The sequence below is a fragment of the Bombus impatiens genome, unplaced genomic scaffold, assembly GCF_000188095.3.
Source record: "Bombus impatiens unplaced genomic scaffold, BIMP_2.2 scf_0151, whole genome shotgun sequence".
NCBI lineage: Eukaryota > Metazoa > Arthropoda > Insecta > Hymenoptera > Apidae > Bombus > Bombus impatiens.
Genome location: NT_176570.1, coordinates 1925431 through 1939182, shown reverse-complemented (window position 1 = coordinate 1939182; position 13752 = coordinate 1925431). Strand labels below are relative to the sequence as shown.

Sequence of the window (13752 nt, the reverse complement as noted above, 5' to 3'; positions counted from 1 at the left end):
TATGAAAAAGAAACGAGTAACGTTTATCTTTGTCCACACGATAACGATTTATGTTAAATCGCATATATAACAATTAGAAATTTTAAAATTCGTTCGCGTATCGCAAAGCATATGTAAATAAAATTACATGAATTTAAAATCATAGTTTGACTTAAAATAAAGAAGCTCTGTTAAGGCTGTGCGGAAAGTTTTTAGATACCGATATTTTTCAAATTTTACTTTCATTTTTCACTAAAATTATAGAATAAAATTATTTTATATTTCTCTTCAAAAATATTTTGTATAAAATTATTTCTATTATTCCTGCATTTTCAGTAGAAATATCTCGTACAGAACTATCGCTACGTACAAAGTATCTTTCTGGAATGAAATAATTTTACCTAAGCTTCGAATTGCTTAACCCAAGTCCAACAACGCCAGTGCTAAACTAAACGAGCATTAAATTAAGAATTGCGCAATCTCTTGATGAAATTTACCGTATAGTTTATTACGATAGAGTTTAAAATTGTAGCCCGATCCGATGCGTTTATTCATTGCCGATAGTTATGACACCTTTGAAATAGTAATATCAGTATCCATACGCATGATAATAATCCGTGATTAGGACACACGTAACCCGTTCGTTCGTTGTAAGCGGTAAATATACTGTGAACGTTGAAATACGATGAACGTCACTGGGCAATTGCAATTAAATTACCAAGGAAATTAGCCTGCACTGTGGATAATGCATTCGTGAACATAGAGAGTCGCGTTGCACGGACAAACTGACCCACTCTCCGCGTATACAGGGTGTTCCTGCGTGAAATATCGAATTAGGAATTAGTTAGACTTTCGTAACTAGATTAATTCTCTTTATACTTGGCCATTAGATTAGGTTTCAGGCATTTTGCATAAACTTTGATATTTGCTTCTTGCAACTTGTTTCTCCGTTCAAGTATATGTAGCAAATGTTTGTTAAATATTTTTGCTCTTTGGAAAGAAAAGGAATATTTTTGACGATCCTGTTCTCCTCGTTTGTTCCTCGCATGTTTGCATCTCTCTCGATATCTTCATTTTTCGAACGCTTTACTCATAAAAAGCGTGGAATATCGGAAAGGTAGTAAAATTATATCGGATACTAAAACGAGATATTTCAAACTATGCATATTTTATATTATATTTTATATTCGAATATAATATCCATTTCGTTTTATACGCAGACTTTCGGTTCGTTCTATTAAAAAAAAAAAAAACAAATTCATCAGATTCAAGTGTAAATTGCAGTGTTCTTCGGAAGGCAAATTATCACGCGTAAAATATAAAAAGTCCATTTGCAATCTATCTTCTCATCAAACAATTTCCGTACATAATTTTACACCTGTTAAGTTCAATTTTCACTTCCAATTTGTACATTTAATTTAATTTTCACTTTCGAAATAAAGATCCCAGCGTTTAATTAAAACTTAACAGCTCTATTTTCAGCCTCACTTACTATTTAAAAAAAAAGAGAAAAAAATTCTCGTTTAAATGGAAATTACAATTTCCCACTTTGCAAGAAGAATCGCCACGTAGAGGAAGAAATATTCCCGAGTTTCCTGGCTGCGCGGGAATTTTTCACGCGGCCGAACAGCAATAAAGCGGAACGACGTGGTCCGCGCTGAACACACGGTATATTCGAAAGATTTACATTTTCCGTCCAGCGGCGGACAATGTTTCACGGGGGGAGGTATGATGGGGCTAAGCGGCCGTGCATCGAAACAATAGCGCGAGACGGTCGCATTTGCGCGGGATGCACACGTATCGCTGCTGCAGTTTCTCGTTATTGTTAGCGCAAGGCACGATACATAAGTGCATGCGACGTTCAAGTTACGCGAAAGCTCTGTCTGGCCTCGTGTTTCCAGTCAGACGGTGCACCTTCCGCGATACAGCCACGAGATTGCATGTTTCGTTGTCTTTCTTGCCTGTGATCGACGCGGTTCGCCTGTTAAACGCCAGTCATTTACCACCACACCTTGTAATTTCTTCTTTCGATCGTTTCTCCTTCTAGGTTAATCTACTTGTTCGTTAAGTGGAAGTTGCTGCAGCGGCGATGCGCGAAATTCGACGAAATTAAAACTCGCTGGATTTTTGTACCGTCGCGACGATGACTGACTCGAGAGACTTTGTCGAATAATTGAATCTGTTATTGATTGTTACGGCCATTCGCCACGGGTTAGCGAGGTTTTTGGTTGACTAATGGAAAGTTACAGTTGGCGGATTTAAAGGAATTGAAAGGCAATGGCGGAATTTTTTAGTATCGTCGTAACGAACGAATTTGTTTTTGACGAACGATTTAATGTACCGCTTGACGGAGGGTTGCACGCGGTTGAGGAGGTTTTCCGTAACTAATTGTATGTCAGGGTTGAGAGATTTAAAGGAAGTAAAAATATTTCGAGAATAATTTCACTTCGACGAATAATTTAATGTATGGCTTGACGAAGATTTGTGAGGGATTGGGTAAGTTTTGCTGATAAAATGACCAGTTATCTGCACATTTAGAGTTACGTAATTTGCTTTTGTTTGGCTTCATAGGACTTATCTAAGAGGTTGTAAGAAGCGGTGAAGAATTATTACTGGCAATTTAGCTTCACAGTCTCTATTTAGAGTCGATTGGATATCGTGAAATTTGTAAGAGGGAAGAGGGATTTTATCGAATGGAAAGCTTGTATGTATTTTATAGTTTTCCAGTATTTTGAGTTATTGGACGTTAAAGCGAATTAATATCGAGACGTTTGTTTGCTAGAAGCGATCAATTTTATCTAGTTAATAGATCTCGCAAACAATTTTTCCTTCGTCTGTTTTGTAAAACAATATCATCCCCATTTTTGTTGTAAAAAATCTCATCCTAATATAAATACATTTTATTCGGTTAAAAAAAATTTAATCGTATTTTGCCGATAAATCGAAGAAAAATGTATGGATTATGATGTTAATCCACGATGTGTTACAATGAAGTCAGTAAAGCGTGGCGTGGCAACTTGGATCTCTTTGTACGCGTCAGCTGCTCCTTTATTTGTCCAAGAAGAAGGATTTGCCCGTGTTAACAGAGCTTCTACCTGGTAGCGTCTTATCCGTCTTCCCGCTCATGACGGCTAGCTTCTTGTAAACAATTTCGTTTCCTGTTCCTCGTGCACCGCGGAACGCTATTTCCCCGGAGGCAAGCTGCAGGAAATCGAAGAGACAGCGACGGAAGAAATAGGGGACAATTTTTCAGAGAAGTTCAGAGCCGCGAAGTAACACCGTGAAACTATACGGCAAGTCGTATATACAGACGTTCGAGGGTTGAAATACGTTCCTTCGCTTTCCTTGTACCTCCCACTCCCACTTTCTATTCAATAACTTGCAAAATGACTTATTACGTTTGAGCGTACGGGATGTCGTTTCCATCGAGTTCCAATTTGCCGAACAAATACCAACCAATTTGTCCATATTCTACTGAACTATGGAGAAAAGCAATAATTGCGAACAAGTATCAAACGGCGTTCTTTGTATCTTTGAATATTTAGCCGAATTTACATTGTTCACATCGGAGGATCACTGCTGCTTAAAAGGACGTTTTTCGCGGTGAAACGTGCACGGCGAAACAATGGAAATGCGGCTTTACTCGCTGCTCGACCAAACTACCTTTGGTGAACCTACCTTTATCTTCGATCGCTGTTTGTACTTTAAATATTTCAAGACTTGTTGGTTGATTCATCGTCCGTATCAATACGTTTTGCATAATTTTGCACGAAGTAAGTTAGGAAACAATATTTGCCGGATTCGTTGGACAGATATTGCGAGTTACCAGCGTAAGTTATGTAAAACACGTTCGTTTCCTCGGTCGTTCCATTCAACCGATGATGTGAAAATTGCATAGGGTTACGTAAGCGTGGGAATAGTATAGCGAGATGGATTTTAGCAGCGATGGGAATACTACGGCTCTTTGATTTACTTGTTCCGCCGGATTGCCACGATTGTTGTATAACCAGCGAAATATCGTAGGAAGCTTTATTTCGTTACCAAGTTAATCACATTGACCTCTATTCCCATACTTTCTCGATCAACGATAAGTCATTATAAATTCTAATATCGATAGCGAGCAACTAAAACCCTATTGTGTTTATTATCAACGGTATATCAATATTATAGTGGGCTGACGTTTGTAGCGACTGTTTGGACCATACGATGCTGTGTTATTTTTTAAAGAATTCCTCCCATCAAACCACTTTTACGTGTCTTCTATTTACTATTTTTATTACGTATATTTAATACTAAAATCATGTAAGAGCTAACGAAGAACATATTACATTTTTAAACTCTTCCTCTATAAAGCATGAAAAATGTGACTTGCTGCGCGTCAGTCTTCTGTGATCTTCGCACAATCTTATTACACTAAAAATAATCTAACGATCGTTGCAATTAAGATGGAAATAATTCGAGTAACATGTACACCAAAGAAACAACGCTTTACTTTAATTGTTTTATTTTAATTATCAACGTGTACCAAATTCACCCCTGTTACTATCAAAAATTCAAAAACGATAAAGGCACGTAAGATGGTATTATCACAGAATGTGTAAAGAGAGGACGAATAGAGTAACACAGATATGTAATAATAGGGAGGCACATTTGCATAATGGTGGTTCGCTATTCGCCCCATTGGCCGGTTGGCCAGGGGGCTGCGGCGAATTGTGTCGTCGAATTGCCAAAAGCTGGTGGAGCAAGTAGACGCCCTCCTAGCGGTGCATGGCAATTCGTCGTACCTGACCAATTGATCCTTCTGCAGAATGCGTTTTCATAGAAACGGTGTCTGTTGCTTTTGCAGGTCGAGGCCGGTGACGTCATACTCAGGGTGAACGAAGTCGATGTCAACCGATTCAGTACTAAAGAAGGTAAGAAGACCGACCTGCTTTAGCCCCTCTCTTTCTCTCTCTCTTTCTTTCTCTCGCGCTCGCGATATAATGCACATTCGCCCAAGTGCACTCGTTCTCTCTTCTCTCCCCTTTCCTCCCCCCTTTCATGGTTCCTCCTCTTTTGCCCCTGTTTGAAACGTACAACCTTTTTGTCCGCGATATAACGTATCGAATGGTTGCAGGATTTGTATTCTCACGTTCTGTGATCGAGATTTGGCAATCGACGAAGATTAATGTTGCGTTTAACGATCAGAACTATCGTCGAATAAAAGGCAGCAGGACTGCGTTTTCAGTGACTCGTATCGACAGTCAAGTTGAAGCGAGATATATGTTTCATCAGCTACGATATTCGTATTATGTTAAAAAGTCAAGCAATGCCATTTATTTTAAGCAAATGTATCGTACTAAGTATACCCCGTGGTGTTGGAATATCGACGCGAGTCACTGGTACATGAACTTCATTTATCGAAACTATCCCAAATTTTAGTCGATGCCGGAGACAATATCGCAGGCAATGCAAGATAGGAAGGAATCTTTTGTTCATACACTTTCCAAAAATCATTGAGATCTTGGAATATGCACCGCTATAAGTTTGTAAAACTTTTATGTGGAAGATCTTGATCGCTCTGGTAGTTTGGTTGGTAAAAATCGAGAAACTTGATTTACACGGTGATGATTCTTTGGTGAAATTAGTAAGTAGTTTATCAATCTCATCGATAAATTCGCAAGGAACTCGATTACTCGCTCAAACTGAATCAATCATTTACCCGAGTTCTCGCCGAAATAAAATCTGCCGGTGCAGAAAACGAAAACTTGGAAGATCGACGTGATCAACTTTCTCGTAATTGCGATACAATTCTCGAACGTCCAGGGAGTTAGATGGAAAATAAGAAAGAAAAGGGGAAAAAGCGAGAAAGAACGTAGATCGATCGAGTGAAAGTCGGTTCGCGCTTTATCCCACGATTGTTCTTGCACGGAAGGTCAATGAAACTCGCGCTCGGGCGTGAAAAAATCGCGGACGTTTGGCTTTTCGACCGTAAAACAACAGGAAAACGCAACCGTTCCGACCTGAAGATTCACGATTCGACGTTTCGCCGCGCGTTTCACGCGGAGATGGCAATAATTCTCGAGGGACGACCATTTTATCGGGATTTATTGGGAATATATACCGACTGGCTGGATTTTCCATAAAACACCTGAGAATGCCTGGGAAATTTATATCGTGATTTCCGGCGGAAGCCGTCTGACGCAAGATTTCACGGTATCTGCTCGAGTGTAGAGAAATCGAAAGTTCAGCGATAACAAGAGCAAACAGACGATTTCGCACGAACAGTCCTTTAATTGTTAAATTACTTTGTTTAGTGAAAACAATGAGAATACTTCTACAAAGATTAGAACAGAATTCCTATAATACTTATATATCGTCGTTGCAATACAACAAAGATATAACTAGATATTTGCAAATTTTTTAGATAAATTTTTTAGATAAATAAAGTTAGATAATTTTTAAAATATCCACTGAATGGCGGTTTATTGAAATATTCGTTGTTGGTAGTCGCATTTCGTAGGAAGTTAGTTTTTAGTCGCAGTTAGTCGCAGGCATACTTAAAAGTAAGTAGAGAATGCAAACAGTATTGTTTATCCCAACATTATAAAACATTCCCTTCGCTATTTAATTACAAGTTTAGTCGCTAAATGAAATTGATCTTCTTGATCTCCTGAGAAATCACCTTTTTCCAGTTGCACCATTGATGCACTGGGACGGTGGTACATTGTACGCAATTAAAATGATCACATCTGACAATGTATTATTTGGAAAATAAAGCAAACCAGAGTTTTGTCATTTAGTCCATATAATACAACTTCATCTAAAAGGTGAAAAACACAGGGAACTTCGGATATTTCAACGCATCTTGAAAAAAGGAAAAATTACAGTTGGGATGTTTTAACTAAATACAACAGTATATTATTTGAGATACGTACGATTCTTTACCAATTAATACAATCAATACAGTTGTTTATTATTCCAACGAAGAATCTTATATTCACATATTCAAGCAAACCGCGGAAGCTATAATAATTATGAATGGTTTGCAAATGCAGTAAAATGTCACTATGTATACGTATATGTTGAATATTTCCAGTCTATACAAGATATAAATACTATCTCGGAGGAGCGCTTGCGAAGCTTGCAGCAGAAATCGAATCGAAGTTATCATTTTCTATGAATATTTACCATTTATGTATATTGAACGTCTTCCAAGAATAATATCAGTGGCACATGCAAGGAGATCACGATTAAACGAGAAGACTCTGCGAGATATTCTATATTTAAATTATATTCAAGAATTCGATGAAATATCACGATGTTCGTTTCGTTCTGTTTGCGTTTTGTCCCGTCAGTATGGTTTCGATCTGTTCGTCCGATTTACGCGGTATCAAATAAAATTCATAAGAAGTCTAACACGCGATGGCTATAGAAATAGAACTGGATAACACGAAGGAGAATCGTATACGTAAGTTTACCTCATTCAGATTAGAAATAAATGAGACACTGTTTTTGCTTGACCCTAGTTTAACCTTTCGATCTGTCAAGTGTCCCATTCGTCACGCAAAAATTATTTATTCATAGAAAGAATCGAGATGCGAGTAATAAGCGTCGACGAGACGCGATAGAAGTTACAAGGAACGGAATTAGATAAAATTTTATTCGTTTATACTTGGCAGTTTTATCGATAGATCTTGAGACACGGTTGGTTATCGTATGGATTACGTTTTGGTTAATTTTGTTCAACATTTATAACATTGTTTTAAAAAATGGTTAATAGAATATGGTATAGAAGTTGCACATTTTTGTTGGCGACTTACCGCTGTTGTATATTTTATGATTCGTATCTCTTCATAGTCTATCTCATGCATTTTCGACGCATCATTTATTCTCAGCTCTAGCTTGCTCCCCATAATTTAAATTTCTAATTGAATAATACATATGCATGAGGGGAATATCTTGAAAACTATAAATTTGTAAGATTCTCAAAGAAATATTACGAGCATTAGACGAAAATTTGTGTCTAATTGGAGCACCGAGAACCATAGTGATTTAAGTCGGTCTATTACTCGCTTTTATAAAATAACGTTCTATGTTTACGATTATGCAAAATTCATTACGTTTTTTAAAATTGATAAAGACGTGCCGCAACAGATATTATTAGATTACGAATTTTCATGCAAATTCCCGACCACAACAAGAAGATAGGACTTAAATATTTCATTTACCTTCTAACAACGAGTATTCACTTCGAGTATTTTGTATATTTTCTTACGTATATCCTGGCTGTTTTTTTTACAAATTCCAATTTCCTGAAAATGCATAATGAACGAAACTAAATGATACCTGGATGATGATACCTTTAAAAGTTGAAATACGTGACTAAGTATAAATTCTCAGATTCTCCGCTATATACACACCGCTATCGTTTTCAATTCACTAATTCTAGAAACGAAATCATCGCTCGTTCGTAAAAATAATAACAATAATAATAAACGAAAGAAGAGAAAACTCGGGAAAAAGCTAGAAAACAAAACGTTGAAGCAATCGGTTCGCGATGTCCAATGACGAGGAGAAAGCAAAGTTAAACGAGATTCGAGAAAGAAATTTCATTCAGGCGACCTTTCCACCATGAGACGGCGAACAGTCAAACGAAATTACAAACGAACTGGACTCGAACTCACAAGTAATTCGAAGCAAAAATCGAGTTAAGATGGTCGTTGGATTACGTTAGACCAGAGGAACGAAAGAAGGCGGAAGTTTTCTTTAGAAGCAACGAAGTTTGTCAAAGTTTCTATTCTTTACAGACGTCCATCTCTCGACGAATTTCTTGCGCTTGTTAGGATCGCGTTGGTAATTTCGTGCACGGGGGTGAAACGTCGACCATGCAGGTCATTAGCGAGAATTTTACGATGACACGGCGCTAAATTTGCGCCGTGCACGCGAAATGGGACACTTGATTGACTGTATTACCGGTTGCTCGCGAATGCTGTCCGCTGCATCAAACCAAACGATCCTTGCTCAATTTTATATCGACGATACAGTTACCCTTTTGGCCGTCTGCTATCCATTTTGCAATTCTGTCAGAATTTTCTTTCTTTCTGTTAAACGTTGATGATTGAACATAACGTCAGTCTAGTTGGTGGATTTTTTAACCCGAAAATTGTAGCTTGTTAATTGGAAGAGATCGATTAATTCGTCGTTCTGATCGCCCATATGTCTGGTTCATAATTATCTCTCCGTTCACAGGTCTTCTATACTTTTACATATCGCCTTATTCGTTCTATAAAATTGGATTTTATAATTCATTGTCTAATCTCGTAATTGTAAACGTTTCTCGTTAAGAGACGGTTCAAGGGATGTAGGAAATGATTCTGTGCTTTGCATCTATTAATCTATTAATACAATATATTTTTAACTTAAGAGACACGTCTGAAATTAACGTAGAAACACATCTTTTCTTTTAAACTGAAGTTATTTATAAATCATCGAATAGAAAGTCTTATAGAGGATTTCTTTAAGTTTCTAATATTAATAAAATAATATTCCAAATAAGGCGTGAATATAAAATTGAAGCAAACTCAACAATTCTTTCTCCGATACCATGAATGAACATTAAAATAGATACTATTTGGTTACTAAAATAGATAGAAATATTGGGCTGTTTACTAGAATAAAAATAGATACTAGCTTCTTTGTTAGAATAGAAATAGTGGTCAAGTTGACGAATAGTTACCACCCTCTGACCGATTTCGATGGCCTTGAAATGTGATGTTAAGATCGTTTGATGAAGATTCTGGGCAACATTTTCCTATACATGTAACGGGTGGTTGGTTTTAGTTTTTTTACGAGCCATACGCAAAAGTATATTTGGTATCGTACATCCATGTACGTATGTATTCCGCGTGAAGCTGTCGATGAGTTACGTCCTTATGAATTCTAACGGGATATTTTTAATATCTTCATAGTGACGTAATAATAATAAATAATTCCAGTCACAGAATTCCAAGTGGAAAAAAGTTGGCGAGGTTGAGCTATCTAAATGATGTCAGCCGGCGTGGCCAATACCGATAATCATAATGGTGCGACTAAATCAACGCGGTTATAATTTGGGCACACAAGTGAATATCCGAGCAATAATTATAATATACAAATGTTACACCTAATGTACAATTTTTTGTACATCACTTTTGCGTATAATTGAAAAATTCAAACTTCCTATATACGTATAGGAAGAAGTTTTTCGAAATGGAGAGCTCGACAAGATATTTCAAGGGGATGGAAATCGGTGAGGAGGTAATCGTTCGACACCTTCACCGAAATAAATACTTTAAACAAATGATTGACTATTAGCGTCTGTTTGTATTATAAAATGTATATTGTCATATTTATGTATATATATTATTTATAATTTAAATTATAAAATACAAGACGCCTACGAGGCTGAAAAGATTAATACAATTCGCAATACAAAGAATCGGAGCAAAGTCCACAAAATAAGGAAGCGAAAGAACACATCGAACGTAGCGGCGAGGAAATTAAAATTCCGGAAGTGGCACGAACCAGCGGCAATCCCCGTTTCGCGGAGGCTGGCACAAGGAACAACAGCGATATCGTGTAACCGAGCGTAAAGCGGCCCAAGCATCGCAATATCGGCCAGCCTCGTGTTTCCTCTGGTTCCCCGTTTAATTTGACAAGCTGACATCGCAGACAAACACGAAGCGATATTTCAGTTCCGTGAACCGTGAACTCGCGTTTGTTCGACTCGGCACGGCGCGTTTGCGTTTCGCGGATATAATTGGTAAACTTGGCCGGGCTGCTGTTCGGAAATGGAAGATGCTGGAGATGCCTCGTCCTACGGGGCGTCCGCTTTACGGGATTGAAGGACGGTGAAAGTTTATCGAAAGCCTTTGCAACCGGGTAAATTTGTTCTTCGAGGGTTTCGGAGGTCTTTCTCCGAGCGCTTTTCAGGTATCGACAAGATTTAGACGTCTTTGAAGCTCTTTGTTGCTCCATTGTCTTCCTTCTGTTCGTAGAAATTGCAGTTTTCGTGGAAGACGTTTTTTCATCCGAAGATTAAGATCTGATCTCTCTTCCTCTTAGGTTCGAAAGCCTCTTAACACTCGTCTTCCCAGTTTAATTTTACTCCTTTCTTTTTTTTTTCTTTAAAATCCTTACCCCTTTTTGTTCCTTTGATGTTCTACAAATATTTCCAAACTTTGATTCATTTGGACGATCGGAAACATAGAAACAGATAAGCGATAGATCTATGGCATTTGTGTCGTAGTAGAGACACACAGTTTATGTGTATATTATACGAAACATTTTGAAATCTCGTTAGCAATTAGATAGGAGTATCGTGATTATATCGGGGCAATTTGAAACGGATGTGAAAATGTATATGGAAGTTTCATAATACTTATTGTTACCATGATTGCGTGGCAAAGATCAGAAAAATATTTGAATTAGTACATTTAATACAATTAATACATACGTTGTATATTATTACAATAATATAATAATTATGCATATACTAATAAACCAAAATATGTAGCGAGATCACTCTATCACTAATTGTATGTTTAAGACAACTGTTCAAGCTCTATACTAATTTCTATCAATGTCGTGTAACTTCCTGTCTCTACACATTTCTAGAATGCTTTCAAATTTTGCTACTACAATCGCTGCAGTCTCGTTGCAGCGTCAATGGAATTTCAAAAAGTTTGGTACAATGCGCGTAATACGTTCATAAAAAGATTCTGTTGCAAGCATTCGAATACTTTGACGAGTCACTGTAAACCATTTCGCTCAACGGTGCACAGAATGTTTTCTACTTCCATAGACGGTTTGAAGGTAAAAGAAAGAGCCAAAGCTACAGAATTTCTTTTAGCAGATGTTTCCCAGCATTTCCGCAATCTCCAGTAGTCGGGATATTCCAGGTGGAAGTTTTACACAAATTCGAGGTTTAATTAAACCGACCTATCTGGGCATACCGTCTTGTCCGTCCGAAGCGTATATTCTTGTCATCTCTTTCGTCTAAACCCATCCTCGTCCTATCCCGTTAACGCGTCATGCTAAAGTTTCCATTCTGCTGGCGTTAAAACCGAGTTCCACACGGAACGGTTTAACCATCGTGCAAAATTGCGACCCAGGGCCATCCTTTTCGTCAGGAGAAGGTCGTTTCTCTCGTTAATCTCAAGCAGGAAGGCGGCTAGCCTCTCCGAAAACAGCGTAACGGACAACGTTCCCGTAAATTCCGTTTGCAAACACGTGACAACTCGGTTTAACCGTAGTTTTTATCCCTCTTTCTCTTTTACTGTAGGGGACAAGTACAAGTAGGCAGGAAGTAGAAGTAGATACCAATCAAGTTTAACCGTTGATTTCAATTATTCACTATATTATTTGCTATAATAATATAATTATTTACTATATATAATCCGTGTACCGCAAGGATGTACAATAAATAAAATGGACGTAGAAGTAGCGGACAAGATTTTACAAAACAGTTTGTATTTTAGAAGAGCAATGGATTGTACATTCTTCCGTCCGCTACTGAATATAACACTAGTATCTACAATACTAGTTCGATTAACCCCTTTGTTCATGATTCATGATTCACGATACGCTTTGGACGAGATATCTTTCCACGCAATGTGGTTCATGCGATGCTTCGAAGGAAACATCGCGCGATTCCGTCTTTGAACGTTTACGACTGGAAGTCGCTCATCGGTCGTTGTCTCGTGTATATCCTTTTACCATGCTTTGAATTATTTCATGCGATATTTTCTTCATTCAACATTCCTAACCCCTTTCACATTCACAAACGCAGTGTCTCACGAACTGATTTTTATGCGAATCGTTGCACGAGATATCTCGTATGTCTTTCCATTATCTTGCATCGCATGAACGACATTGCGTTGCAAGATATCTCTGCCGAAGCGCGTCATGAATCATCAACAACACTGTCTGGCAAGATATGTACATATTTCGTACTCTAATGCGAGGTGGTCAATCGAACTGGTGCTACCGTTATATCCACTAGCGGATAATAGAAAATTCAAAGCTTGCCAAACAATTCACTCGTGTGTACACACATATCAGTAAATTCTGTATTAAATATTTTTCATCGTATCGCACAACAGTCAGCTATTATGCAGTATAAATAATATTTATTTGTTTCTCTTTTCAAGTTCAATCTGTGTTTGTCAAATTTTGCCCGCTACCGTACTTCAATTTCGTCTATTGTACATAGATTGCTTCGTAAATGATTGAACTCAATATTTACATCTTTATGTAAACAAGTCGTATTTCCGCTATCTCGTGTTTATTCCTATTACCACTAACTATGTCTATTCCATTTATTTCTGTCCGCGAATATATTCCTTCTGTTCTACGTTTCCTATCCTACGACTCTTTGGCCAACGTCTTTCCTGACTGGTGTGTTTCGTCGTTTTCTGTTTCAGTGCTGAAATGTCTGCGGCTCTCGTCGGATCCCGTCACCCTGAAACTGCGAAGGGGTAAGTCAAGTGCGTCTACGAATTCTTTTATTCGCGCGAACAGCGATGTCGAGTTGGCTGCAAGTTCGGTTATTGAGTTGCGACGAGGGAATGCAATCGAGTTTCAGCTTGGGTGGTTTTCGAAATTCTGATCGGCGAATATCGAAACGTTCGTTGGCCATGATTATTGGCTTAAGTGGTTATTAGTTCGTGAGGATCATCGATGATTCAGGCGGTTAATAGAGAGGCTTGATCAACGCATTAATCGAATTTTTCCGATTATCAGTCGCGTTAG

At 37.9% G+C, this 13752-nt stretch overlaps 1 protein-coding gene across 1 annotated transcript in view; it reads left to right on the top strand.

Moving 5' to 3' along the window:
- The window catches only part of LOC100742088, an 81887-nt gene that overhangs the window by 46667 nt on the left and 21468 nt on the right, over positions 1-13752 (top strand). The window contains exons 2-3 of the mRNA XM_012382248.3: positions 4826-4892; positions 13425-13478. Of these exons, the coding sequence (XP_012237671.1) occupies positions 4826-4892; positions 13425-13478 (121 nt within the window). The remainder of the gene's footprint in view (positions 1-4825; positions 4893-13424; positions 13479-13752) is intronic.